Source organism: Schistocerca cancellata, chromosome 1 (genome assembly GCF_023864275.1).
Source record: "Schistocerca cancellata isolate TAMUIC-IGC-003103 chromosome 1, iqSchCanc2.1, whole genome shotgun sequence".
Classification (NCBI taxonomy): domain Eukaryota; kingdom Metazoa; phylum Arthropoda; class Insecta; order Orthoptera; family Acrididae; genus Schistocerca; species Schistocerca cancellata.
In genome coordinates this window covers 770,838,849-770,853,878 of record NC_064626.1, presented here as the reverse complement: position 1 = coordinate 770,853,878, position 15,030 = coordinate 770,838,849, and the positions used below count along the sequence as shown (strand labels likewise).

At 40.6% G+C, this 15,030-nt stretch overlaps 1 protein-coding gene across 8 annotated transcripts in view; it reads left to right on the top strand.

The window, feature by feature from the left end:
- The window catches only part of LOC126186955 (diacylglycerol kinase theta), a 703,899-nt gene that overhangs the window by 641,529 nt on the left and 47,340 nt on the right, over nt 1-15,030 (top strand). For all 8 annotated transcript variants that reach the window (XM_049928254.1, XM_049928253.1, XM_049928259.1 and 5 more), the window contains one exon: nt 11,671-11,826. In XM_049928254.1, the coding sequence (XP_049784211.1) occupies nt 11,671-11,826 (156 nt within the window). The remainder of the gene's footprint in view (nt 1-11,670; nt 11,827-15,030) is intronic.

Here is a 15,030-nt window from a genome sequence, read left to right as displayed (position 1 = left end):
ATATGAATTTGACCCTCACTACCCCAACAGAAATAATGTCCATCACAAAATCTTTAAAATCAAAAACATCTAGTGGGTATGATGAAATACCAACAAAGTTAATTAAAGAATGTGATTCTGAGCTAAGTAACATATTAAGCTATCTGTGTAACCAGTCGTTTATCAGTGGAATATTTCCTGAATGGCTTAAATATGCTGAAGTTAAGCCACTGTTTAAGAAGGGAGATAAAGAAATAGCATCAAATTTCCGTCCAATTTCACTGTTGCCAGCATTCTCAAAAATTTTCGAAAAAGTAATGTACAGTCGTCTTTATAACCATCTTATCTCAAATAACATACTGTCAAAGTCACAGTTTGGATTTCTAAAAGGTTCTGCTATTGAGAAGGCTATCTACACTTACAGTGAAAATGTGCTTAATTCATTAGACAAAAAATTGCAGGCAACTGGTATATTTTGTGATCTGTCAAAGGCATTTGACTGTGTAAATCACAATATCCTTTTAAGTAAATTAGAATATTATAGCGTAACAGGAAATGCTGCAAAATGGTTCAAATCTTATATCTCTGGCAGGAAACAAAGGGTGTTATTAGGAAAGAGACATGTATCAAGCTATCAGGCATCATCCAACTGGGAACTAATTACATGTGGGGTCCCACAAGGTTCCATTTTGGGGCCCTTACTTTTTCTTGTGTATATCAATGACCTTTCATCAGTAACATTACCAGATGCCAAGTTTGTTTTGTTTGCCGATGATACAAACATTGCAATAAATAGCAAATCAAGTGTAGTCTTAGAAAGATCAGCCAATAAAATATTTGTGAACATTAATCACTGGTTCCTAGCCAATTCTTTGTCACTAAACTTTGAAAAAACACACTACATGCAGTTCAGAACTTGTAAGGGGTGTCCCAAGAGTATATGTCTAACATACGATGACAAGAAGATAGAAGAAGTGGACAGTGTTAAATTCTTGGGATTACAGCTTGATAATAAATTCAACTGGGAGGAGCACACCACAGAACTGCTGAAGTGTCTTAACAAATCTCTGTTTGCAATGCGAATTTTGTCAGACATAGGGGATACAAAAATGGAAAAGCTGGCATACTACGCTTACTTTCATTCCATAATGTCATATGGGATTATTTTTTGGGGTAATTCATCAAGCCAAGCTAAAGTTTTCCGGGCACAAAAACGTGCAGTAAGAATTATATGTGTTGTGAACTCAAGAACATCCTGCAGAAGCCTGTTTGGGGAACTAGGGATACTAACTACAGCTTCCCAATATATTTATTCCTTAATGAAATTTGTCATTAAAAATATATCACTTTTTCAAACCAACAGCTCAATTCATGGAATCAATACTAGAAATAAGAATAATCTTCACAAGGATTTAAAGTCACTTAGTCTTGTACAAAAGGGTGTGCATTATTCAGGAACACACATTTTCAATAACTAGCCAGCAGCCATAAAAAGCTTAACAACCAATGAAATTCAGTTTAAGAGAAGCCTAAAGGATTTATTGGTGGCCAACTCCTTCTACTCCATTGATGAATTTCTTAGTAAAACCAACTGATTTGTATATAAATACAACATAACTTCTGCACAATTTCAGTGCAGTAATGTGTTCACTGAAAATTTGTGTGTGTGTGTGTGTGTGTGTGTGTGTGTGTGTGTGTGTGTGTGTGTGTGTGTAAGTATAATCTAACTTAATTTCAGTGCAGTAATGTGTTCACTGAAAATTTGTGTGTGTGTGTGTGTGTGTGTGTGTGTGTGTGTAAGTATAATCTAACTTCTGCACCATTTCAGTGCAGTAATGTGTTTATTGTAAATAAGTATTACAGTAGTTGTATTACATGTTTATTACCTTATAAATAAATAAAAAACTTTTTTATTTTAAATTCAGTGCATTAGTATTTGTAAAATGACTCTTAGTGTTCATTAAAAAATGACGATCATTCCACTTGGGACCTGTGGAATGGTACATTAGCTTATTTGTTTTAGTTGTAAATATTTGTCATGTATTGTTGTTTTTCTGACATGTTCCACATCCTGGAGGACCTCCTCACTACGGATCAATTGGAATGAAAGTAAATCTAATCTAATCTAAACCTTTATCACAACTGCTTATGAGATGAACATGAACCTCTGCACTGTTCTTTAACTTCTATCTAGCCAATAAAGGAGCTTTTGTAACCAATTCTGCTCAGAAATCAACTGCAAAACAGTGTCTAAGAAACAGAATCAGAGACAAACAGATTGTTGAAATGTGCTTTTGAACATGAAAAGATATAAAGTTCCATAACTATATCCAGACTTTGCAAATCACTGTGAAGTGCAGTAGCATGTATTAAGATTTATTCCAATTCTATTTGTCTATTAATGATGGGAAGAACTACTGCTTAAATGCCTCTGTAAATACTGTAACTAATCAAAATGTGTATTTGTGATTCCTAAGGGGATGAAATGCAGGAATCTGTTGTATATTCCTAGATTCTTCACATAATTATAGGTCTTAGAATTCTGTAACTAGTATTTCGAGGGATGGTTGACTTCTTATCTTCAACCATCTGCCTCTTTAGGTTTTCCAGCATTTCTGTGGCACTCTCCCATTCCTGCTGCTATTCTTCGTATGGGTTCAAAATCTTCAGTCTGTTTTGATGAAGTGTCATCCTTCTACATTTCAAGGAGATTGCTGGCACTTTAAAGTTAGTGAACTGTGTGATAAATAGTACTCTGTTAATAGAAGTGTTGACATCCCAACAAGTTAACTTCATGCAAAGCTTCTAAATATCTTGGAGAATATGCACTTGAAACAGAGCTTCATAACAGCCACTATTTTTGTAAGACTGTTGTTACACACAATGACATCATGATATGCCAATTGATAAACTGAAATGTGAAAAATATAATGAAGAGTACACATTATTCTGATACTCAAGCTAACAAGATGGATTATTTAGACTGAAGTATATGCTAACATCAACTTTCATTATTTGATCCTTAAAACAAGAAGATTACACAAGAAATTCACTCCAGAAGCATCCAGACATACAGCATTTATATTTCAGGAGCACTCAGATGACTACACATACAGTATGGATTAACACATTGCCTGTGGGAACCTTCCAATGCCTCAAGTAGCCCACAGCAAATTGTAGGTTCTTAATGAATAGATTAAAAATCCACCCACAGTTAATATGTTTTGAATAACATTATTATTCACTGAGTATTTGATCAGCATTTCTTACACGTTACAGAATACAGGACTTGTGAAGGGTGCTCGTGCTGAAATTTTATACGCTGCTTCATAAGTGGTAGAGAGCTGTCATTCTTGCAAGTCATTCATTCTTCATTAAATGTAATAAATAGTAATATCATGTTGTCATAGGCTCAAAGTCTCTTATAAAAATCAATGTGAATATAATACTGATTTGTTTTTTTCAATGTGGTGGGGATAGTTCACCGTGATTTTGTCCACCACTGTAACACTGTTAACCAGTATTACTACTTTTAAGTGGTAAAATGATTGTGTGAAGCATTGCAGAAAAAATAGTCTGCATTGTGGTGCTGGAAGGATTGGCTGCTTCTCCACAACAACACTTGCAACTTTTCCAGTTTCCTGAAATGAAAAGAAACAAGGAAATGTTTTGAGCTCTTAAAAACAAAATTGCTCAACATGTGAAACAGCATTTATGAAAACAAGCACTGGAACTTATTTGATACTTCACCATAGTTGACAGATGGTCTGATGATTCAGAATAGCAAGTAGAAGTCGAATAAGAGAAATTGTCATAAAAACATCCCTCAGGCTACAGCAAAGAAATTCTAGTTACTTTTGGGTCTCCCAAAGTGAGGAACATGTGCCGCAGTCCTAAGCAGATGTCATAACATTAACATTATAAATTGTTTAGGAACGGTTAGAATATGTTGTGCACTACCATTTTCTGTGTATGTTGTCATTGTGGTCTTAAGTCTGAAGACTGGTTTGATTTAGAGCCCCATGCTACTCTATTATGTGCAGTCCTTTTCATCTTCGAATAACTACTGCAGCCTACATCTTACTGTATCTGCTTGCTGTACTCATCTCTTGGTCTCCCTCTATGATTTTTACCCCCACACTTCCCTTCTAAGTGGGTGATCCCTTGATGTCTCAGAATATGTCCAATCAACCAGTCCCTTGTTTTTGTCAAGTTGCACCACAAATTTCTTGTCTCCCCAGCTCTGTTCAGTATTTCATTGCTAGTTAAATGATAGACCCATCTAATCTTCAGCATTCTTCTGTAGTGCGACATTTTGAAAGCGTCTATTCTCTTTTTATCTAAAGTGTTTATCATCCATGATTCTTTTCCATACATTGTTACACTCCAGACAAATACCTTCAGAAAAGACTTCTTACCACTTAAATCTATATTAGATGTTAACAAATTTCTCTACTTTAGAAATGATTTTCTTGCCATTGCCAGTCTACATATTATACACCCTCTACTTTGGCCATCATCAGTTATTTTGCTGCCCAAATAGTCCCATTTCCAAGTATAATTCCTGTATCCTCCTTTCAAGACACTGTCCATTCCATTCAACAGCTCTTCCAAGTACTTTTCTGTCTCTGACAGAATTACAATGTTACTGGCAAACCTTAAAGTTTTTGTCTCTTCTCCCTGAACTTTAATTCTGATTCCAAAATTTTCCTTGGTTTCTTTCATGTCCCTCAATTCTTATGACTGCTGTTTGATTTCTGTACAAGTTGTAAATAGCTTTTCACTCCCTGTATTTTACCCCTACTGCCTTTAGAATTTCAAAGAGAGTATTGCAGTCTATGTTATCAAAAGCTTTCTTTAAGTCTACAAATGCTACAACATAGGTTGGCCTTTCCTTAACATGTCTTCTAAGATAAGTTGTAGGATCGGTATTGTGTTGCTTTTTCCTACATTTCTCCTGAATGCAAACTGATCTTCCCTAGTTTAGATTAGATTTACTTTCATTCCAATTGATCCGTAGTGAGGAGGTTCTCCAGGATGTAGAACATGTCAGAAAAACAATAATACATGACAAATATTTACAACTGAAAGAAATAAACTAATGTACCTTCCACAGGTCCCAGGTGGAATGACGGTCTTTTTTCTTTTTTATATATTTTATTTATTTATTTTTGAAAGAATATATATATGAAACAATCATTTTACAAACACTCATTTACTAAGATCGCATTAATGCACTGAATATAAATTTAAAAAAGTTATTTATAAGGTAATAAACATACACTCCTGGAAATTGAAATAAGAACACCGTGAATTCATTGTCCCAGGAAGGGGAAACTTTATTGACACATTCCTGGGGTCAGATACATCACATGATCACACTGACAGAACCACAGGCACATAGACACAGGCAACAGAGCATGCACAATGTCGGCACTAGTACAGTGTATATCCACCTTTCGCAGCAATGCAGGCTGCTATTCTCCCTTGGAGACGATCGTAGAGATGCTGGATGTAGTCCTGTGGAACGACTTGCCATGCCATTTCCACCTGGCGCCTCAGTTGGACCAGCATTCGTGCTGGACGTGCAGACCGCGTGAGACGACGCTTCATCCAGTCCCAAACATGCTCAATGGGGGACAGATCCGGAGATCTTGCTGGCCAGGGTAGTTGACTTACACCTTCTAGAGCATGTTGGGTGGCACGGGATACATGCGGACGTGCATTGTCCTGTTGGAACAGCAAGTTCCCTTGCCGGTCTAGGAATGGTAGAACGATGGGTTCGATGACGGTATGGATGTACCGTGCACTATTCAGTGTCCCCTCGACGATCACCAGTGGTGTACGGCCAGTGTAGGAGATCGCTCCCCACACCATGATGCCGGGTGTTGGCCCTGTGTGCCTCGGTCGTATGCAGTCCTGATTGTGGCGCTCACCTGCACGGCGCCAAAGACGCATCCGACCATCATTGGCACCAAGGCAGAAGCGACTCTCATCGCTGAAGACGACACGTCTCCATTCGTCCCTCCATTCACGCCTGTCGCGACACCACTGGAGGCGGGCTGCACGATGTTGGGGCGTGAGCGGAAGACGGCCTAACGGTGTGCGGGACCGTAGCCCAGCTTCATGGAGACGGTTGCGAATGGTCCTCGCCGATACCCCAGGAGCAACAGTGTCCCTAATTTGCTGGGAAGTGGCGGTGCGGTCACCTACGGCACTGCGTAGGATCCTACGGTCTTGGCGTGCATCCGTGCGTCGCTGCGGTCCGGTCCCAGGTCGACGGGCATGTGCACCTTCCGCCGACCACTGGCGACAACATCGATGTACTGTGGAGACCTCACGCCCGACGTGTTGAGCAATTCGGCGGTACGTCCACCCGGCCTCCCGCATGCCCACTATACGCCCTCGCTCAAAGTCCGTCAGCTGCACATACGGTTCACGTCCACACTGTCGCGGCATGCTACCAGTGTTAAAGACTGCGATGGAGCTCCATATGCCACGGCAAACTGGCTGACACTGACGGCGGCGGTGCACAAATGCTGCGCAGCTAGTGCCATTCGATGGCCAACACCGCGGTTCCTGGTGTGTCCGCTGTGGTGTGCGTGTGATCATTGCTTGTACAGCCCTCTCGCAGTGTCCGGAGCAAGTATGGTGGGTCTGACACACCGGTGTCAATGTGTTCTTTTTTCCATTTCCAGGAGTGTATAATAGAACTACTACAATACTTATTTACAATGAACACATCACTGAAATGGTGCAGAATATATATATACAATTCAGTTGGTTCTACTGAGAAATTCATCAATGGAGTAGAAGGAGTTGGCCACCATAAATCCTTTAGGCTTCTCTTAAACTGAATTTCATTGGTTGTTAAGCTTTTTATGGCTGCTGGCAAGTTATTGAAAATGTGTGTTCCTGAATAATGCACACCTTTTTGTACAATAGTAAGTGACTTTAAATCCTTGTGAGGATTATTCTTATTTCTAGTATTGATTCCATGAATTGAGCTGTTGTTGTTGTTGTTGTGGTCTTCAGTCCTGAGACTGGTTTGATGCAGCTCTCCATGCTACTCTATCCTGTGCAAGCTTCTTCATCTCCCAGTACTTACTGCAACCTACATCCCTCTTAATCTGCTTAGTGTATTCATCTCTTGGTCTCCCTCTACAATTTTTACCCTCCACGCTGCCCTCCAATACTAAATTGGTGATCTCTTGATGCCTCAGAATATGCCCTACCGAACGATACCTTCTTCTAGTCAAGTTGTGCCACAAGCTCCTCTTCTCCCCAATTCTATTCAATACCTCCTCATTAGTTATGTGATCTACCCATCTAATCTTCAGCATTCTTCTGTAGCACCACATTTCGAAAGCTTCTATTCTCTTCTTGTCTAAACTATTTATCGTCCATGTTTCACTTCCATACATGGCTACAGTCCATACAAATACTTTCAGAAACGACTGTATAAGCTTCTTATGTGCTACCAGTTTCAATGTAATGCCAAAAGTGATAGCACATAAGAAGTTCATAAAATAAATTTCTACAATACATATGGCTGTTGGTAAATTATTGCATCAAGAAAAACTCATGCTAGTTGCCTGGATGCAGGGCTGCAAACCTCCAACGCTCGCTGTATCCTAGTTGGCATCCACCATTTTTCCATTCTTCTGTAAAGAATTCATGTTATTATTTTGCAACTATGACTTATCAAACTCATAGTTCAGTAATTTTTGCACCTATAAACAACTACTTTCTTTGGAATTGGATTACTACATTCTTCTTGTAGTCTGGAGTTATTTCACCTGTCTCGTATATCTTGCACCAAATGGAAGAGTTCCGTCATGGCTCGCTCTCCCAAGGCTATCAGTGGTTCTGATGGGGCTTATAATATGTTTTAGAGCTTGATCATCCCTATCCTTTAAGTTATGAACATCCACCCCCCCTCCCCCCGCTCTCGCTCTCTCTCTCTCTCTCTCTCTCTCTCTCTCTCTCTCTCTCTATATATATATATATATATATATATATATATATATATATATATATATATAAACAAAGATGATGTGACTTACCAAATGAAAGTGATGGCAGGTCGACAGACACACAAACGAACACAAACATACACACAAAATTCAAGCTTTCGCAACAAACTGTTGCCTCATCAGGAAAGAGGGCGTGAAAGGAAGTGCTCCATCGCAGCGAGGCCTTGGACATGCGGAATATTTGTGTATAAGGAAGTGGCATCAATGGTCACAAGGATGGTTTCCGGGGGTAACAGACTATTCCAGTCCTGTAACCCGGAAGGTGTACACGATCACCTATTCCAGTCCTGTAACCCGGAAGGTGTACACGATCAAAGGCAGAGCCACGTGTGAAAGCACCCACGTGATTTACCAACTGACCTGCCTACACTGTGAAGCGTTCTATGTGGGAATGACCAGCAACAAACTGTCCATTCGCATGAATGGACACAGGCAGACAGTGTTTGTTGGTAATGAGGATCACCCTGTGGCTAAACATGCCTTGGTGCACGGCCAGCACATCTTGGCACAGTGTTACACTGTCCGGGTTATCTGGATACTTCCCACCAACACCAACCAGTCAGAACTCCGGAGATGGGAACTTGCCTTTCAGCATATCCTCTCTTCTCGCTATCCGCCAGGCCTCAATCTCCGCTAATTTCTAATTTCAATTTGCCGCCGCTCATACCTCACCTGTCTTTCAACATCATCTGTGCCTCTGTATTTCCGCCCCGACTGACATCTCTGCCCAAACTCTTTGCCTTTACAAATGTCTGCTTGTGTCTGTGTATATGCGGATGGATATGTGTGTGTGTGTGTGTGCGAGTGTATACCCGTCCTTTTTTCCCCCTAAGGTAAGTCTTTCCGCTCCCGGGATTGGAATGACTCCTTACCCTCTCCCTTAAAACCCATATCCTTTTGTCTTTCCCTCTTTCCTGACGAGGCAACCGTTGGTTGCGAAAGCTAGAATTTTGTGTGTATGTTTGTGTTTGTTTGTGTATCTATCGACCTGCCGGCGCTTTTGTTTGGTAAGTCTCATCATCTTTCTTTTTACATATATTTTTCCCACGTGGAATGTTTCCCTCTATTTTTATATATATATATATATATGTATATACAAAAGAAAGATGATGAGACTTACCAAACAAAAGCGCTGGCAGGTCGATAGACACACAAACAAACACACACATACACACAAAATTCAAGCTTTCGCAACAAACGGTTGCTTCATCAGGAAAGAGGGAAGGAGAGGGAAACACGAAAGGATGTGGGTTTTAAGGGAGAGGGTAAGGAGTCATTCCAATCCCAGGAGCGGAAAGACTTACCTTAGGGGGAAAAAAGGACAGGTATACACTCGCACACACACACATATCCATCCACATATACACAGACACAAGCAGACATTTGTAAAGGCAAAGAGTTTGGGCCAAACTTACCCTCTCCCTTAAAACCCACATCCTTTCGTCTTTCCCTCTCCTTCCCTCTTTCCTGACGAAGCAACCGTTTGTTATGAAAGCTTGAATTTTGTGTGTTTGTGTGTGTTTGTTTGTGTGTCTGTCGACCTGCCAGCGCTTTTGTTTGGTAAGTCTCATCATCTTTCTTTTTAGATATATTTTTTTCCACGTGGAATGTTTCCCTCTATTTTTTATATATATATATATATATATATATATATATATATATATATATATATATATATATATATATATACAAAGATAATGTGACTTACCAAATGAAAGCGTTGGCACGTCGATAGACATACAAACATACACACAAAATTCAAGCTTTCGCAACCAACGGCTGCTTCGTCAGGAAAGAGGGAAGGAGAGGGAAAGACGAAAGGATGTGGGTTTTAAGGGAGAGGGTAAGGAGTCATTCCAATCCCGGGAGGGGAAAGACTTACCTCAGGGGGAAAAAAGGACAGGTATACACTCGCACACACACACACATATGGAGAGGGAAAGACGAAAGGATGTGGGTTTTAGGGAGAGGGTAAGGAGTCACCCCAATCCCGGGAGCGGAAAGACTTACCTTAGGGGGAAAAAAGGACAGGTGTACACTTGCACACACACATATGTGCACAGATGTCTGTTATTAGTACTTTTGACTGCATCTTGTGTTCATTTTACACATAGAGAATTGTAGGCAAGCAGAAAGGCACAAGAAACACATATGGACGACATTATGTATGGTTGGAGCATTGGCAGACTAGAGGCTGGTCAAAGTCGGAGAAAGGTGGTCCTCCTGCACTTGAATTTCATAATTCATGAATGTGAGAAGATTGCAGGAAGAGAGAAACCTTCTGTGGCACTAAAGTGAAAGTCAAGTACGTGATAGTACCATGACCAGGATTGTTATCTTGACTTAAATGCTCAAAAAAGTTACTCAATACAGCAGATGCACTGGCGAGAGACCTCACAGCAGATCCTGGCCCACAGATTTCCTTACTTGGTGGTATAATGTTAGTTTTTAGAAGATGCTCTATGTTCTCAGTGACACAACAAGATGCATTCTCCACACACAAAAGAGTTTCAGGTGTGGCAACTGTGATTCTGGCCACTTTCAGTGGACTCAGAAAATATGAGGCTGTGCTCCTTTCACAGACAAGTAGCAATTTATTGAGGAAAGTGATTCTCTCCATCTGTTCTTCAGCCATACCCTTGGGGCATGTCAAATTCCTGTTGTTATTGTGCAAAGGAGCCAACATTGTGAGACAATTGTTCTTGTTAGGGACAGTGTCAGTTAGAGGCATGTATGTCAATGCAATGATGAAATCCTGCAGTGGTACGTATGTCTTTTTCATGGTTAATGTAGAGCTAGGTTCCATGTAATGGATGTTAATGTGAACACACGTGGTTGCCCTGGAGGATGAGTACCTGCAACAAGAGGACATTATTTATTTATAGTGGCCACATCTTCCTCTATTTAATTTTGATTGAATACGCATGTAACATCCAAACATGAGCATTATTCATCAATGCTGATCTCCAAAAGATGCTTGTCTAACAATGGAAGATATTACCAAAAAGTACTGTAGGTAGTCAGATGAACAGTATGGGTAATTCATTGTTCATCCCGTATTTCCATGCCTGGTTGTCACATGTAGTACTAGCATTCTGTTTGCCACCAGCAGAGAGGTACTAAACACAGTAAGTCTCTCTATGGGTGGCTTTGAGGTATATCTTGCATATGTGTCACAATTCCATTAGGTGTCTTTTACAGCAAATGTTCTTGTCTTGTGTCATGTCATTAGTTGATTTCAAAGAAAATTTGTGGACTGGAATATACATCTGATAACTGTCTTCTTTGTTAAAATTATATTGTACTTATAACCATTTCCCTTTAAACTATTACTATATCATCTGTTGAGTTACTTATTACCCCTTGTATGGACTCCATATCTCTCATTGTGTATTTCAGTTAGCATATCAGGAAGGGAGTTTTACCACTCATATAATGTCATGTTTGTGTACAGAACTTGCAAGCAGAGAATAGGAGCAATGCCATTACCTATCCCAAAACTGAATGAAAGAAATGTAATGGTCATAACAGAACTGTTAAATGAACCTTCACAGAGGTTTCTGTGTGATCAATGACATTTTTGTAAACTTGCTCCTTGTTAATAATATTCCTATGATGCATCTGTTTTCAACTTATCTTTTATCATTTGTTACAGGTTACACAATAAAGGAGTCTATGTGAAAATGGGACTTCGTAAGATGGTTGGACGAAAAATGTGCAAAGACCTTCACAAAGAAGTTCGTCTAGAGGTTGATGGAAAGCATGTGGAACTGCCACAAGTCGAGGGCATCATAATTCTCAACATTTTGAGGTCAGTTTGAAAACTGTTTAAAACAAATAAAAAGCTGTTGAACTGACATAGGCAGGAATCATTTCATTATGCATGAGTTAAAGTGTAACAGACATTAGAAAATTAAAGGTCAGTGTGACAATCTGAACAATCTGAATTATAGTGTGTGACCGGTTTGCCCAGCTACCCCTAAAGCATCACTATGACACCAGCTTCATCTGGTGCTCTCAATTATATGTGTGCACACATGTGTGCACCCTCCTACATACAAGAAAACAGTGTGGATCTGAACCTTCATGGTGTTCGGAAACTCTTGTTACAAACTTGTAGGACTTATAGAAGGGATAGGAACCCATGTCCGGAAACGTACTGGTTTCAGTTCAGATGTGTAATGCATCCATGTCTGCTGAGGAGAAGAGAAAAGTCTCAGAATTGCTTGTCCTAGTATGCAGTGTGGTAGACAAGATGACATGTACTATGTCAGATGGTCACGCAATGTCACTTAACATCTGCCTTGCTGTGAGGCCTGTGTGGCTCCGATACAGTAAACATGGTTCAGCACACATCTTTGGAATACACAGGCATGCTCCTTGTGTATGGCAATTCTCAAGGTAACAAAAAAGCTGCTAGTTGCCTGTTTGATGAATGTTTTCTGCAATGTAGCATGCCATTGCACAAACATTTTGCCCAAGTTGCACAGTGGTCTCCAACAACAGGGACCTCCATTGTGAGGAGGCAGGACGCCTGAATTTGAAGAATATGCACTGCATCGTGTTGAAGGAAATGAGTACTCAAACAAAGAAATGAGTACTCAAACAAGTGCACATGCAATGGGTGTTAGTCACAGTATCATCTGGGACATTTTGGGTGAGCAGCAATTACATCTGTACCACTTATAAAAGTTGCTCGCTATGGGTCCAGCCAATATATTGGACCCGTACTTAGAAGCTGTGCCACTGAATATCCATCAAGAAATGTGGTTTCAGGATGATGGTCCACCAGCTCACTTCCCATATGTGGTTCAGAGACATCTTAACAGATGATAATATGAAAGATGGATAGGCCAATCATGTTGGACTGTGTGGCGCTATGATTGCCAGATTTAACTCCTGTGAACTACTTCTTGTTGAATCATATATAAAGTTTAATCTACAAGATCTGCTGGTGCAAGTTCTGGCTGCTGCATTAGAAATTGAAGACACCAGGTGGGATAGAGTGTGTATACCAGATCATTCTTTATAGGTACAGTGTGTATAACCACATTGGTGGTTGCCACACCAATCCACTATTGTAATCTACCAGTACTGTTCTGTATGTACAGTATGCTGGGTTCTCTTTTGTTTTGGAATAATGTACACACGTAATGTTTAAGTGTTAATTCAAACAAACATGCTTATTTGAATTGTTACCTAATAATAGTACTGCATCCCTCCTCATTCATTTCCTCAAGCAGAAGTGGATTAATTAAACATCTTAATTGAAGCTGTCATAGAATGGAAATAGGCATTTCTAGACATGGGTTTCTATTCAAAATGTTATGTACTCACCCCCTTCTACAAGTCCTAGAAATTTGTAATGGGAATGTCTGAACACTCAGTGTAGGTACGCAGACTTCACTAAAATCGTCTTATCTTGTTCCCCAAATGATTCAGCAATGGGAACAAAATCAGGGTGACTGTCTTACTTTTCCATTGTTATCTTAATGTAATACATCTGCCCAACAACATGGTGCTCAGAATTTTTGGACACCTGATTCTGTCTGCAAGTGTTCCAGAAGCAAGAAATACAGAAAACATATGAATATAAAAAAGACTGCCTGAAGTATTTTAAGCAACTTACATGCTAATTAATGTTTCAGTACAGAACACACTTAAGATAATTTTGAAATGCTCTGAAATGTCTACTGTAATACGAATTGACGTCAACTACTACATAAGTGCTTCACCAGTACACTGTCACATACATTCATTAATTAATCCATCAAGAAGGAAAATATTCAGGGATGTGGAACAAGTCAACGTATATATTAACAAAAGACAGGGAAATTGTAGGAACTAAATCTGTGTACTGTGTTAACAATATTCTGTTACTATATCACATATAGCTATTTTTAGTGTTGGTAGCCTAGGGATGTGACAGGTGACAATCCAAATGCACAGATAACAGCTGTTTGTTTATTAACTTAGAAACAGAACTAAATACACAGTTTCTGGGGACATGCGTCCAAGTTCTTTAATACAGACTGGAAAGTCAATCCTTGCCTGGGAAGTGCTCACAATGATGGGGTCCACAAAGCCATAGCTGGTGGCAATATGTAAGGTGCTCATGGACCATTAGCTATGACATCGAGGTCATGGGCTTGTGGACGGATTTGATGAAAGTCTCATGTAGTGTTGAGCTTGAGGGCAGCTGAGACCCACCCAGGAAAGTCAACCAGGAAGGGGAAGCGGAGGGCAAGGACTGACTAATAAACCACTTTGTCCACTGGCAGTGCCGGTGTACATGTTATTCCAGTATGGGAAAAAGAACAATCAAACAATGGGAAGAGCAGGCAAGTACTGTCATGGAACTGTTGACCACACTAGCACCATTGGAATGACCCAGAGAAGCAGCCAACAGCGAAAGGTGAGGATACCAAATGCATTACCCTCTGAGACAGGGCTACCGATATCTGTAAGTGGAATGACACATATGCTGCGCCCTTGCTGCAGTCAAATGTGCCCGCGAGCTTAGCCGCTGAAACCACCGTGACTGCTGAGCCGCACGACGAGACACCCTTGCAACCATCACCAACACCACCACTGTCACCGTCGTCGTACCAGAGGCATCGGTTCTGGATACCAGCTTATGGCCGACGGTACTGATCCCAGGCCTTCAACGGACACAGACATACAGACGCAGAAACAACAGTTGCCAAAGTGTCATAAGAAACGCCACCTCTCAACGGCAGATGACAAACAGGGCGGAGACAGGGAGAACCCTGCCGATGTCATTTCTGACATGACGTTGCCAACGGAATCTACCAGCACTGCCCTAAGGCAGGCATCTGACACCACGGACAGGACAGCGGCCTCACCCAGCGCAGATGTTCCCATGCCGGAGCCCCTCAGAAAAAAGACCAGGTGATGGAGCACAACGCCCATGACGACGCGCCGTCACTGACTCCATCACTGCTCGGTGACTGGGCTGCTGAAATGGAGGCAGAAGACGCACAAGACACCCTTG